The sequence below is a fragment of the Macrobrachium nipponense genome, chromosome 32, assembly GCF_015104395.2.
Source record: "Macrobrachium nipponense isolate FS-2020 chromosome 32, ASM1510439v2, whole genome shotgun sequence".
NCBI classification, from domain to species: domain Eukaryota; kingdom Metazoa; phylum Arthropoda; class Malacostraca; order Decapoda; family Palaemonidae; genus Macrobrachium; species Macrobrachium nipponense.
Window position 1 is genome coordinate 40,674,641 of NC_061094.1, and position 14,154 is coordinate 40,688,794.

The 14,154-nt window shown below is 44.8% G+C and overlaps 1 protein-coding gene across 1 annotated transcript in view; it reads right to left on the minus strand.

Annotated features, from left to right (window-relative positions):
• The window catches only part of LOC135207454 (inositol hexakisphosphate and diphosphoinositol-pentakisphosphate kinase 2-like), a gene marked incomplete at its 5' end in the record, with an annotated part of 255,448 nt that overhangs the window by 11,248 nt on the left and 230,046 nt on the right, over positions 1 to 14,154 (minus strand). The window contains 1 exon segment of the mRNA XM_064239179.1: positions 588 to 668. Coding sequence (XP_064095249.1) covers positions 588 to 668 — 81 coding nt within the window.

Sequence of the window (14,154 nt, forward strand, 5' to 3'; positions counted from 1 at the left end):
GACATGAACATACCATGTTTGCTAGGGTAACCTTGAGCTGATTGCCAATCTTTAAATATAAAAGAGCATGAAGATTGAATGTGTCAAAAGAAGAAAATGGCTTATTATGCAAAGAAGGCAGTTAAATCCAATCACTTGATTTTGAAATCTATCATACATCTAATAGCTACAACTTAATGAAGACAATGATTTCATACCAGTATTTTTGACACCGGAAGCCAGTCTGCAGAAACTTCTGGAGGGACAAGTGATTGGGATATGCTAGTGGAAAACCTTGTGATCAAGGAAAACACACCAAGAGTTTTATCAAGAATCTGCCATACTTGGCAGAAACTTATCTTTCTGAATACTGTACTGGACATCTGTACAGACTTGGCTCTGACAGGTCAAGAGTGGGCCACCTTCCATGAAGATAAATACAAGGAGACTGCCACTAATAACTATCATTCAAGCCATAGAAAAATAATGAGATCCCCAAGGATTTACTCATGCTGGGAAGGATGGGACAAAAAGAGGAGAGGTCTAAAAGGAAAAACAGGAGCTGACTATGAGACTGGAGATTGCACACCAAGGGCAGAACTACCTACCGCAGTAGTTTGCATAGCAGGCACCAGGAATGAACTCTGGATACACCAACCAGCTTGAGAGGAGTAAGGAGCACTCATTTTCTGAGCATCCAAACATACCAGGAAAATATGAACAAAGGAGACAATAATATATTTTTAACTGGTTTCACTGGAGTAATTCCTGCATCCCAACCTAACTACTTCCTCTTTTGAAGACAATAAACTAATATATATATATATATATATATATATATATATATATATATATATATATATATATATATATATATATATATATATATATATATATATATATATATATATATATATATATATATATATATATATATATATATATATATATATATATATATATATATATATATATATATATATATATATATATATATATATATATATATATATATATATATATAAATTTAAAATGAACCCCCACAACCTTTGAAATAAAGGAGATTCTTTCAGTAGCTATTGAAAGGGAACAATCCACCTTGCAATTCATTTACAAGTGGAGTAGAGTAAAAAATTAAAACATTCATTAACAAAGTCACTTGGTATCATACACTGAAATAGGTGTACAAATAAATATAAACATTTACATATTAATGTAGTATAATTATTAATGTAATACAAGTAAAAACATGATACATATCAATTACAAAATAAAAATATGAGGTTTTGTTTATTTTTTAACACTCCTTTTTATATATTGTGAATGGCATTTTACTTGCACAATTGTAAACTTGTCTAAATTGAAGTTACAGGTATTTTGCAAAATATGAAGGCTTCAACAGTCTTCCTTTTTACACCATAATTGATTTTACCAGGTAGTTTTCCCTCTTCCTAAACCCCCACAGAGCTTGTGGACTGTTCATATGACACTTAATACGAGGGAGACTTCAAAAGCTAAATGTGCAAAAGGCATACTGCATTCATTCTTTTAGCATTTTTGGAAGAGGAACTAACACACCCAAAGATAGTCATAAAATGATGGGTTTGTATGAACAAGATTTTTCCTAAGCAGTTCATGTATGGGGCCATTATATTTTTTCCAGAAATTATAATTTTCTTCTCATATATAAAAAAAAGAAACACAGTATCCACAACATATGCTTAAACAATGACTTTCACTGAGCAACTCTACACGAGACTTTTAAATTCGAGCATTACTTTGCTATAATCTGGACGGCTTTAATAATTTTATTACATTCATAAGATAACTGTACATAACAAGATGGATATGACATACAAATTAAAAGCTACAGGGTATTCTGTTACAAGCCACAAAGAATATTGTTTGTTTATCCATACCACCAACAAAGAAGTAGAAGCTTTTACTAACTTGTACTGATCTGTTATGTTTTTTATTCCATTACCACATTTTTACTTAGCAGCATGGAAACCTAAGTTTCAGATAAACTTAATTTTGTTCATATGCGAACAAACTTTCGGTCTTAACAATAGGATCATTTCTAGCGCCTACCTGGATCCGGTTAAATCGCAGATGAGAGCAAGGAATCTTGTGAGATCTGGGAACGCGTGCGTATATCGGGTGAAGAGTGGTCAAGGACCACGCATCTACGCCACCACATCAGTCTTTTCTTAACCGTCTGGGCGAGAGTTGGGGTTGACTTCTCTTGGCCTTTACCCGGTTCATTGCCCGTTTAGATTGTGTTAATTGTGTGTGTGTGCTGTTATTATGGCTTCTTCTGCTCCTTCTCAGCCTTGTCAACATGTGCGCCCTGGAACTCCAGGTTTTCCATCTTCTCGTTTTTTGGCTTCGGCTGCGACCGACTCCCACATCACTTGTACTAGGTGTCGCTGTAATGTTTGTACAATAACAAATCCTTGCATGGAATGCCGTGTGTGGCCTAAAGAGCAGTGGAAGTTGTTTTATAGCAAGAGGGAGCATTGTAGGGTTTCTACTCTTCCTTTGTGGGAGGGTTTTTCTTCTCCTCTTCCCGATGCTTCGTCTCCTGTTGCAATCACACCCCATGGTAGTGTTGTGCCTTTGTCCCCTTCCTTTTCTTCCATCAATTCATCGTTAGAAGTAATGGGAGGCCCTCAGGCTGAATTTTGCAACGTTGTCCCTTCTTCTTCGGGAGTTCATTTGATTCTCGAGAGGGAGGAGGCTTTTTCATCATTGTCTTTTTTTGCAGAGTCGGAGGTGTCCAAGATGGTGGCGCTTTGGAAGACGCTTGGGTTACGGGGTTCTCTGTCCTTGGAGGGTTTGCTGGCGCACTTCATGGATGCTCGCTAACCCCTCCTCATGCCGTCCAGGCCCTCCCCACCTCCTCCTGGCCTCGTGTTCGTGTGTAGCCGAGGTCAGCCATTTTGTATTGCTCTGCCAGTGACAGTTGCCGCTTCTTCAAGTCAGAGGGAAGCAGTGGCGTCAGCCCCGCTAGTGACATCACAGGGTTTTAATCATTTTGTATCCCTCCGCCAGTGGCATCAGCTTCTCGTTTGGATTGAGAGGAAGCCATGATGTCATCGCCACTTATGGCATCACTTCCATCGATGACATCCTCCCAGTCATCTCCTCTGCGCCGCCTCACTTGTTTGTGTCGTCATCGTTTGCTGTGTGACGTCATCTCTGCCATCCAGTTCGCTGCTTCTCCCTTCCATGCCGTCGGAGCCTTCTCTTGCTGATCTGTCTGAGGCTTAATGCCAGGCAGTTCTTAAGAGATTGGACTCTGTTTTGGAAGATAAGTTGGCTGCCATGTCGGCTGGGAGGACTGGAAGCAAGTGTGTTGCATCGCCCCCGCCTCCTGCGAAGAGATTGCGTAAGGAGCCAGTAATGTCTTCCTCTCCTTCTACCCTATCTCTGCCGTGTCAGCGTATCAAGCATTGGAAGGCTAAGGACTTTGCCCTTTCTTCACCTGTGAGTGAGGAGCAACATGCCCGTGTTCCTGAGAGTGTTGGTGTTTCGGAAAGTGTTAGTGTATCTTCCCCTGTGCGATCTGCAGTGGCTGCTTCGTCCTCTGCATTGAGTCGCGAGCATGTTACAACTTCCCCCATCTGTGCACATGTTGCAGGCACTCCCGCTTCTTCTCCAGGGCCTATTCATCGCCATAAGGATCTCAGGGCTCCTGTCAAAAAGTCGAAGGTTGTGAGCGCGGAGTTGGTGCTGCAGGAGTGTTTGCCTGCCCCTCTCCCTGGTACTTCCAGGAGTTTGATTCCGAGGGATTCTCATTAGATCTTGAGTGTTCGGGATTCCTCTCCAACTCACATTTGTACGTCTGCCACCCCCATGCCTGTTCGCAGCCATGTTAAAGAGTCATCTGTTGGGAGAGTGCGTAGTTATGTTCCTGGTGTTGTGATTGGTTTGTTGCGGGAGTCGGCACTTGGATCCAGCCCAGACAGGTTAGTTGGTGTTTCAGGCTGTTTGGCTACTGGTTCTTCCGTTAAATTAAACGAGGAAGGTGCTTTAGATGAGCCTGCACACCCTTCTCATCGTTGGTCTCCGTTGCTGGAGCAGGAGCAGGGAGACACGCAAGGATTTGGATTTTTTCTTCCTTTTCAGAAGTTGTTGATCTCATTCGTGGATTCAGCAGTTTGGAGAGTAAGACTCAGGCTCGGTCATCTTACACTCCTTCCTGCTCGGAAGCCTTGCTGGGGGCTACGCAGGATCGCAAGTCATCGTTTCAGCTTCCCTTGTTCGGGGCACATCCAGTCGGTCTTGCATAAAGTTAATGCCTCTGTTTCAGATCGGGATGGTTCGCTTCGCTCTAGGGGCTCTGCCAAGCTGCTACCCCCGCCTCTCACGAGGCATAGGAAGTACTATGCTACAAACTCTGCCTTTTTTATGTCGCATCATCTTAACCGGGACGTCATTCGTCTGAAGCCGGGATTGGCTTTGGAACAGGTGAGGTCGGTGGCTCCATCCTTGTCTCCACAGGATGCCTCAGCATTGGAATCTACGGCAGCCTCCATGTTGCAGACAGTTTCTTGGCTGGACTTCTGGTCTATGGTTATTGCCAGGATAGCTTCTGACAGGTCCCCAGAAGGGTTGGTGAATGCGTCCTCTCTTGCCAGTTTGTTGCAGTCCAGAGGTAAGGCGTTTTCATATATGGCTCACCTCAGTTAATTTATGGGCTAACCTTCTCCTGATTAGAAGAGACGCAGCTGTATCCAGGATAGAAATATCAGTTGACCCTGAGTCCTTGCTGGCATTGAGGAATGGGGATCTATTGGAGTCTCAATTTCTAATTCCTCGGACCGAGTTGGAGGATACGATAGACCGGCACTGGGCCGACACCAAGGACAGATTGGTGCACCAGGCCGTGTGTAAGCCAGTCTCGCCCTCGGAGACATCCGGCTCCTCCTCCCCCTGCCCAGCAGCAGTCATCAAGGAGTTTGGTTTCAGCAGGGCCTCCCCGTTCATCCCAGCCTAGGTCACAGGACCAACGTCCCTTCTGCTCCCGTTCCTTTAAGCTGAGAAGGGACCCCAGGGGCAGAGGTAAAGGGGGCAATCGATAGGTTAGGTGCCTTTCCCTCTCCTGTGACACAGGTGGGGGGTGCCTGGCGGGCCATTGGGCCACGTAGCAGAGTTATGGGCAGAGAAGTGAGTGGTAGATGTCCTTCGGGTGGGATACCTACTGCCATTTGACTTCTCTCCTCCTCTCTCAGGCAAGCCGCAGCTCAGGAGAGCAAATCCTCCAGATTCTCTGAAGTTCTTGGCTCTTCGGGAGGAAGTGCAGAAGATGCTGGACAAGGATGCAACAGAGAAAGTGGTGTGTCCGTCTCCGGGCACATCTTGGTGCCCAAGGCATCGGGAGGCTGGAGACCTGTGATTGACTTATCCACCTTGAATCACTTCATCAGGAAGACACGGTTCAAGATGGAGACCCCGCATTCAGTGTTGGCAGCTGTGAGGGAAGGCAACTTCATGCTGTCGATAGACTTGAGGGACGCATACTTCCAGATCCCTATTCATCCGACGTCCAGGAAGTTCCTTCGTTTCTCTCTCGGGGACAAGGTCTTCAAGTTCAAAGTTCTGTGCTTCAGGCTGACCACAGCCCCCCAAGTGTTCAGAAGGGTCTTCTCTCTCGTGTCAAGTTGGACTCATGCTCAGGGGATCCGTTTGTTCAGGTACCTCGACGACTGGTTGGTCTTGGCAGGTTCCAGGGAAAAGCTGCTGCAGGACAGAGACCGTCTGCTACGGTTCTGTCTGGAACTGGGCATCATGGTCAACCAGGAAATGTCAAACCTCGTACCCAGTCAAGGACTCTCTACCTGGGCATGGTCACTGATACGGTAGTTGCAAGAGTTTTCCCGTCGGATCAGAGGTTAGAGAAGTTGCGAGTAGTGGCGCGCAACTTCCTGTCAGAACCATATCAGCCAGCTCATCAGTGGCAGGTTCTTCTGGGAGTTTTATCTTCCCTGGAGAAGCTGGTCCCTAATGGGCGTCTTCACCTTCGGTCTCTACAATGAAGATGGGGAATTCTGGTCTCCGGCGGGGACTCGCCCCTGTTAAAGGTTCCTGTCTCTGGAAGTGAGAGAAGACCTTCATTGGTGGTTGGATGACCGAAATCTTTTGAAGGGTGTCCGTCCCTCTGCGTTCTCTCCCACTGGACTTCCTTCTGTTTTCAGACGCCTCCTTCGCAGGTTGGACCTCAGGTGTTTGGAGTTTGGAGGACAAACAGCAGCATTTCAATGTCTTGGAGTTGAAGGCAGCCTTCCTGGGTCTGAAGGAGTTACGGAGAAGGTAAAGGGTCATTCTGTCATTCTCATGTCGGACAACACTACGGTAGTCGCCTATGTGAACAAGTAGGGAGGCCTGGTTTCACGTCAACTTCACGCCTTGACCATCGAGGTTCACCAGCAGGCGGTCAGCAATTCGGTAGAGCTCTCAGCCAGGTATATCCCAAGCGAACGGAATGTGTTGACAGACAAACTCAGTCATCGGTATCAGATCCTAGGCACAGAGTGGTCCCTTCATCAAGTAGTAGCAGACAAGCTTTTCCAGATTTGGAGGAGACCCATGCTGGACCTTTTTGCGACTCGGTTCAACAGGAAACTGGAGATATTCTGTTCAGTGGTTCCAGATCCTTTAGTGTTAGCAGAGGACGCGTTCCAACATCCCTGGGACAACCTGGAGGTGTATGCCTTCCCTCTGTTTTGTTTGATCCGTCAAGTTCTGAACAGGCTGATGAGTTCGCAGGGTCTCAGGATGACTTTGGTCGTTCTTGTCGGAGGTTCTGAGGGTAATTCCCTTTTGGCAGCATCTCCTGTGTTAGCCGCATACGGAAAGGTTCCATCAGTCAGTAGAATCCCAGTCTCTTCATGGTTGGAGGCTATCAAGTATCTCCTCCCAGCAAGAGGCTTTTCTTAGAGAAGAGCAGGGCATATGTCCAGCAGTCTCAGAAGGTCGACCTCTGTGGTTTACCAAGACAAATGGGCGATCTACTGTGATTCGTGTCGTAAACGGGGGTTTTCTCCACTCGCAACCTCTATTCAGCGAATAGCAGACTTTTTAACCTTCCTCAGAGATGAGAAATGTTTGTCTGTTTCTGCCATTAGAGACCTCAGGGCGGCCCTGAGTTTAGTGTTACGCCTTGTCCTCGGAACTTTCCTTGCTAGTTAAGGGGTTTGAGCAGTCGAGTTCTCCTAGGGAGCTCAAGCTTCCGACATGGGATGTTTCCTTGGTTCTCAAGAGCTTCATTGAGGGTCCATATAAGCCTTTGCATCGCTCATCTGACAGGAACTTGACGCTCAAGACGGTTTCCTCCTTCCCTTGGCATCTTTCAAGAGGGTAGGAGAGCTCCATGGTCTGAGCTATGATGTGAAGCACACCAGGGGTTAGGGGTCAGTGTCCTTCGATTTCGTCCCAGAATTCATGGCCAAGACCCAAAATCCCTCTGTGCACGATGATAGGCTCACTTCATTTTCCATTCCATCACTGAATGACTTTGTGGGTGGTGATGCTCAAGAGCTTTTGTTGTGTCCTGTCCTGGCCCTGCGTTGCTATCTTAAAAGGATACGGCACCTTAGGCCAGGCTGCCCAGACTTTTTATTAGCACAGGATGTACAAAGAAAGAGGTGTCGAAGAATACTATCTCTTTTTGGATACGGGAAGCCATCAGACAGGCAGGCATACTTGACTCTTGATGATTCCGCCACCATCTGTGCATGCTAGAGCACATGACGTTAGGGGTATTGGTCCCTCTCTGGCTTTCAAAAAGAACTTAGCTGTACATAGAGTGCTGAGCGCTGGTACTTAGTTACGCCAGTCCATGTTCACTTCTTTCTTTATTAAGGATGTTGTCAGATCTACGGACATGTTTTCCCTGGGTCCCGTGGTGGCTGACCAACAGGTTGTGTAACTCATAGTTGCCCTTAACAGGGCACTTTTGTATCTTACTTAAGATGATTGTGTGGATGAGAGAATGAGTGAGTTGGCTGGTCTCTTTCTTTCTCTTGTACCTTTCCTTCTTCCTTCAGGTGGGTTAAGGAAAAGACGTCATTCGCTGGACTGGTCTGATACAGGTAAGGTAGTCATTTTGATAGTGTGGTCGCTTGGTATACAAATATCCAACCCTCTGTTCGGTAGCATATGCTCCACTCCTTGGCAAGGGGGAGTTGGGAATGGTAACAAACCCTAGTGTGTTGGTTTGCTATTGGAAAGTCCAAGTTTCTCTTTGGTTCCCTATACAATGATTCTCCCATATATCATTGTACGTCACTCAGTGTCTGGGTGGTTAGATATCAATTTATCTAGCTTCTCGTGGGCTTCAGTCCCTCTCCGGAAGTTATTTCTTCTGGAGCTGGACTGGTGGGCAGGCCCCCAGCTGGTTTAGGATGTCTTGTACCTCCCTCCAAGTATGAGTCTATCCTGTTGTTAAGACCGAAGGTTTGTTCACGAATGAACAAATGACAAATTTTCTAAGACAATTTGTATTTTTCATAGCTACAAACCTGAGGTCTTAACATTGTACTGCCCACCTCTTGCTGCCCCTCTGTCTGCTAAGACATCCTGAGTTGGTTAAGACTGATGCGGTGACATAGATGCGTGGTCCTTGACCTCTCTTCACCCGATATACACACGCAGTGCCAGATCTCACAAGATTCCTTGCTTTCATCTGCTATTTAACCAGATCCAGCTAGGTGCTAGAAATTATCCTATTGTTAAGACCTCAGGTTTGTAGCTATGAAAAATACAAATTGTCTTGGAAAAATTGTCATATTGTTAATAATTAAGTCATCATTGAAAATGGTGACTCAAAATCCGCAACTAGTCCCTTGGTGCAGTATGGAGGAGTTATGGAGTTCCATTTGACAACGTCTGTGTGTGCGTGTGTGTGTGTGTGTGTGTGTGTGTGTGTGTGAGAGAGAGAGAGAGAGAGAGAGAGAGAGAGAGAGAGAGAGAGAGAGAGGGTGTAATTGCTGTATGGATGGTTAACGACTGTATTGGCTGTTGGTGAGTTCTGGGCTGTTTGCTGTTAGAGATCTGTGTTTTGAGTGAGAGTTTTTCAGTGAGTCTTTGGTGAGAACTGGTGATAGTCGGTGGTATCGGCAGCGATCTAGTGAAGGCAGTGAAATTCATTTGAGTTGTGTGTTGTTGATTTGTTGTTGGTTATTATTAAGTTTGATGTTAATTGATTTAGAGCTGTGTTGTTGGATTTGTTGTGCTTGTGAGTTTTTGTTGAGTTATTGTGAGTTGTTATGGTTGAGGGTTGTTGTTAGGAGCTGTTGTGGTTTCTTGGTGGGTTGTGAGTTGTTGAAGGTTGTTATTGGTGAGCTGTTGTGATTCCTTGGTGTTGTTAGTGGGTGTGTGTGTGTTGCCTTTTGTGTTATTGTTTTGTGTTGGCTTGTAGTCCTTGGTTGTTGTGTTATTGGGTTGTGGGTTGTGGTTCTTGTTGTTGTTGTTGGTATTTCTGTGACCTTAACCAGCAGACGGCACAGGATAGCCCTGGAATATCTGGAGTTGGTAAGTACATGTGTTTTTGTTTTTTAGTTTTGTTTTTGTATAGTGTTGGTAGGTATGTGTGTTTTGCTTTTTTGTTTTGTTTTTGTATAGGTGTAGGTCAATTGTCCTGCTGTATTTGCTGTGTTAAGAAGAAAGTGTGACTGAGGGTGGGTTTGGCAGGTGGATCGTTTAGGTTAATGTGGGGAGGGTTTTGCACTTGTTTTTTTTCTAGCTCGTGATCCCGCCACAGCAGGTTTTGGAGCTAACGGCTAAAAAAAAATTTATTGTAATAAAAAGAATGAAATCTAAATGGATCTGGAAATGGCATATGGTAATCTCAAAGTTTTAAAAGTCTTGAAATCTTAAAGAATTCTTGACCAATCAGCTAACAGACTTTTTCTGTTATGTGTTTGAGACCTAAGAGGACCATAGATACATGCACTAACCTACTTGAGTTACATGATTTTTTCTTCCTACCTGTGATTTGACATATCTGAGTTCCCATGTGACACACAGATGTTGCGACACACTAATGTGCTATGTTAAAGTGAGTTTGTGATTAACTAAAATTATAAAAGGATTTTGACGTAGGAAAAATCTATTTCTGGGCGATTGGTTCGTGTCGCTGCGCGAAATAATCCTTTAGTTTATTATTTCTTAGGTAAATTAGCTAACAAATACCAGAGAAAAAACAAATCAAAGAAGATGTCAGAATAACTGACTCGCTCACCCAAAATAAAGAAGGGTGTCGGTATGGTAACTGGGGCGAGTGAGACCACTACCACGAACTTCTTGCCATTTAGAATTCTCCTATATCAAAATTCTCCAAGAGAGAGCCGACCCACAGATCGGGGGGGGCGGCAACTACTACTACTACAACCCACGCCATGCCGATCACCGCGCCTCTGGTGGCCATCCTGAAGTTAGCAGGCAATCTTGGCGGCAGGGTAGGGCAGAGGTGGGATTTCGCTGGGCGACACGAACCAATCGCCCAGAAATAGATTTTTCCTACGTCAAAATCCTTTTTCTGGGCTCAGTTCGTGTCGCTGCGTGAAATAGTACCAGAGAATTAGCACAAGATTGAAGAAGTACAGAGGGTCTCAATAAAAGTAGAACTTAATTAAAATACTATAATTGAAATAAAATTGGAATATTCATACAGAGTCTTCAGACAATTTCTGAATAAGGGATAACAAAAATAAATGTAACTTACAGTTATAAAATATTTACAAAAGTATTTAAACAAGTTACAAGTATGAATATGAAAATTAACATGTGTGTGGGAAAATAACATAAAACAACACACTTAATGAATTCATATATACAAAGCCATAAGGCAACAAACCATTGTTAAATGAGTGTGTGGAACCCTAGCATAAAAATAAGGGGACCACACTCATAATGATAAATATATACTAACATTTGTGGGTGACCCTAGCACAAAAATAAGGGACACACCACCAAGCAATCATGAGAGCAGCTAAGGCTCGAGACGAAGTGTAGAGCAATATGGTAGGCTAGACAAATTGTTAGGTAAGATAGGTAGAAAGGAGATCTGGATCTTCAACTATACTACTGGGCAGAGTCAGGGGAAACTATATTTCCCACTGCTACTGCTGAAAATTTCAGAGATTCCAAAGACTTCAAGTAGTGACGCTTAAATACTGTCGGCGATTTCCATCCAGTATATTTTTTCAAATCATCAAAGTTCATATGCTGAAAATAATTAATTGAGGTGGCCACTGCCCTGACATCGTGTGCCTTAGGGAAAGATTCAGGGTTAGCCTGTTTAATAAAGTAGAGGATCTGTTGTCTTATACCTTTAATTGATAAGGTACCACCTTTTTCTCTCCTAAAGAGGGGACCCGAAGAGGAGGAGGATGTCCTAGACAGAAAGGCTCGCAAGGTCATCACCGGACAAAGAGAAGGGTCTTGAGGAAGAGGAATGACTTTCCATGGCTCCCACCTCAACAAAGGATCCTCATTCTTTGCTAAAAAGCTGCGATCCAGAGAAAGCAGAACTTCTCCTGAGGGGAGAAATTCTACATGACCCGAATCTCTGGATAGTGCCGACAGTTCTGAAATTCTAGCTCCTGAAGCCAAGCTTAATAAAAATAATGTTTTTCTTAAGAGTATTATGAATGAACATGTCGTATTATCTGTATCTGAAGCCAGTTTTAGAACATCATTCAGAAACCATGACACTGAAGTAGGCCTTAAGGAAGGTCTAAGTCTAGCACAAGCCTTGGGAATAGACAAAAAGTAGGAGTCTGTTAAGTCTATATTAAAACCCAACTGAAAGATCTTCTTCAAGGCTGACTTGTTTGTCGTAATAGTGCTAGCTGCGAACCCTTTTTCAAATAATGATCTGAAAAAGGATATAGCTGAATTGACTGTCATGATTCTAATGTCCGATTCTCTCAGGAAAGATGCAAACTTTTTAACTGCAGCGTCATACTGCCTCAAAGTTGAATCCCTTTTATCTGATTCTAAGAAGAGGATATTTTGTGGATCTATATTTGCATCCCTCTTGGCCGCAAACTTCATGAAGTCCATAAAGTTAGGGCTTTGAGAATTCCTGAGGAAGCGAACACAGTCTTCATTTGTACCGACTGGGAGAGTCTGGGATTGGGAATCCGAAGGGGACGAAGACCCAATTCCAGCAGCAGGGGGTACCAATTGCTCTTCGGCCAGTCCGGTGCTACTAGAGCTACTTGACCATTGAAAGTCCTGAGTTTGCTTAGAACTTTCAGGAGAAGATTCACCGGAGGAAAGATGTAAATCTTTTTCCACTTGTTCCAGTCTATGGATAGAGCGTCTGTGGCATAGGCCAGAGGGTCCAGGTTGGGAGCCACATAACAAAAAGAAGTTTGTGGTTCGCTTGAGAGGCAAACAAAATCTACCTTGTCAGACCTGGACCCTCCGGTTGTTGGCATTTCCAATTGGAATGAACTGTTTGTCCAGCGACCATTCCGACTCCAGTGGGACTGACCGGGATAGAGCGTCTGCTATAACATTCCTCACTCCCGCCAGATGGGTGGAGGAGAGGTGCCAACTGAACTTGTCCGCCAGGGAAAAGATGGCTACCATGACATGATTCAGGTGTCTTGACTTGGAGCCTCCCCTGTTTATGCAGTGAACTACTACTGCGCTATCCAGAACTAACTTTACATGAGAGTTCTTTGGTGGAAGGAGCCTCTTCAGAGTTAGGAACACTGCCATTGCTTCCAATACATTTATGTGGAGCTGGCGGAATTGGAGTGACCAAGTTCCTTGAACTTTCTTGAACTGAGAATATCCTCCCCAGCCACTTAATGAAGCGTCTGTGTGGATAGTGATTCCCGGAGGAGGGAATTGAAGAGGCACTGACATGGACAGATTCTTCATCTCTGTCCAAGGACGCAGACGATTTCGGAGAATTTGCGGGATTGTTGACAACTTGTCTCTGGATCTGACATTTGCTCTTGAGCGCCAGATCCTGCTTAAGTCTTTCAGTTTGGCTTTCATCAAGATGTTTGTCACTGAGGCAAACTGAAGGGAACCCAGGATTCTTTCCTGGTTTCTCCTTGAAGCATATTTTTACCTTAGAAATTGCTTCACTGACTTCGTTATTTCCTTCCTTTTGGCTACCGGAATTGACAGACTGTGAGAGGATAAATCCCATTGAATGCCCAGCTATTGAAAACGGGACTCCGGAGTGAGTCTTGATTTTGTCCTGTTTATCTGGAACCCCAGATATTCCAGGAACTGAGTGACTTTCTTTGTGGCTTTGCAGCATTCCTCGACTGTTGGTGCCCAAATCAACCAGTCGTCGATGTACGCTACTACCATTATCCCTTGAGACCTTAGTTGTTGAACCACTACTTCCGCTATCTTCGTGAATACCCTGGGAGCTACGTTCAGACCGAAGGGAACTACCTTGAACGAGAACGCTTGGTCTCCCAGCTTGAAGCCTAGGTAAGGGCGAAAGTGTCTTGCAATAGGGATATGATAGTATGCGTCTGTAAGATCGATAGAGGTGGTGACGGCCCCACAGGGAAGTAAGGTCCGCACCTGCGAGATAGTCAGCATTTTGAACTTGTCGCAGCGAATGGCTAAGTTTAACTGGGACAAGTCTAAGATTACTCTTCTTTTTAATGAGCCTTTCTTTGGCACGCTGAACAAGCGACCTTGAAACTTTAACCGCTTGACTCTCGCTATTGCTCCTTTCTGAAGGAGTTCCTCTGCATACTCTGTCAATTCCTTCGATGGAAGTTGAAGGAATGGTCTGAGTGGAGGGGGGCCTCCTATCCAACTCCAACCCAGGCCTTTTGACACAATACTTTGTGCCCATTTGCTGAATCCCCACCGATGCCGGAAGAGAAACAGTCTCCCTCCTACCTTGGAGATCTCACTGCTGTTGAGCTGAGTGACCTCCGCGGCCTCCACGGAAGTGCTTTCCCCTGTTGAGCAACCTTCCTGATCCTCTCTGACGAAAGGTTCCTCTGGCTCTACTTTCCCTGGCGAACCGGTCGAAGTGTTGAAAGGCCTGGCCTTCGAACACCTGGTTAAATGCCGGGGAGACAGCATAGGACGTGGAAGGTTGGGATTGTGGGGAAATCAGGTAGATAGGCTGAGCCTGAGCTTTCGACGTGGAAGGCTGTCCTGGCTGAACGACTG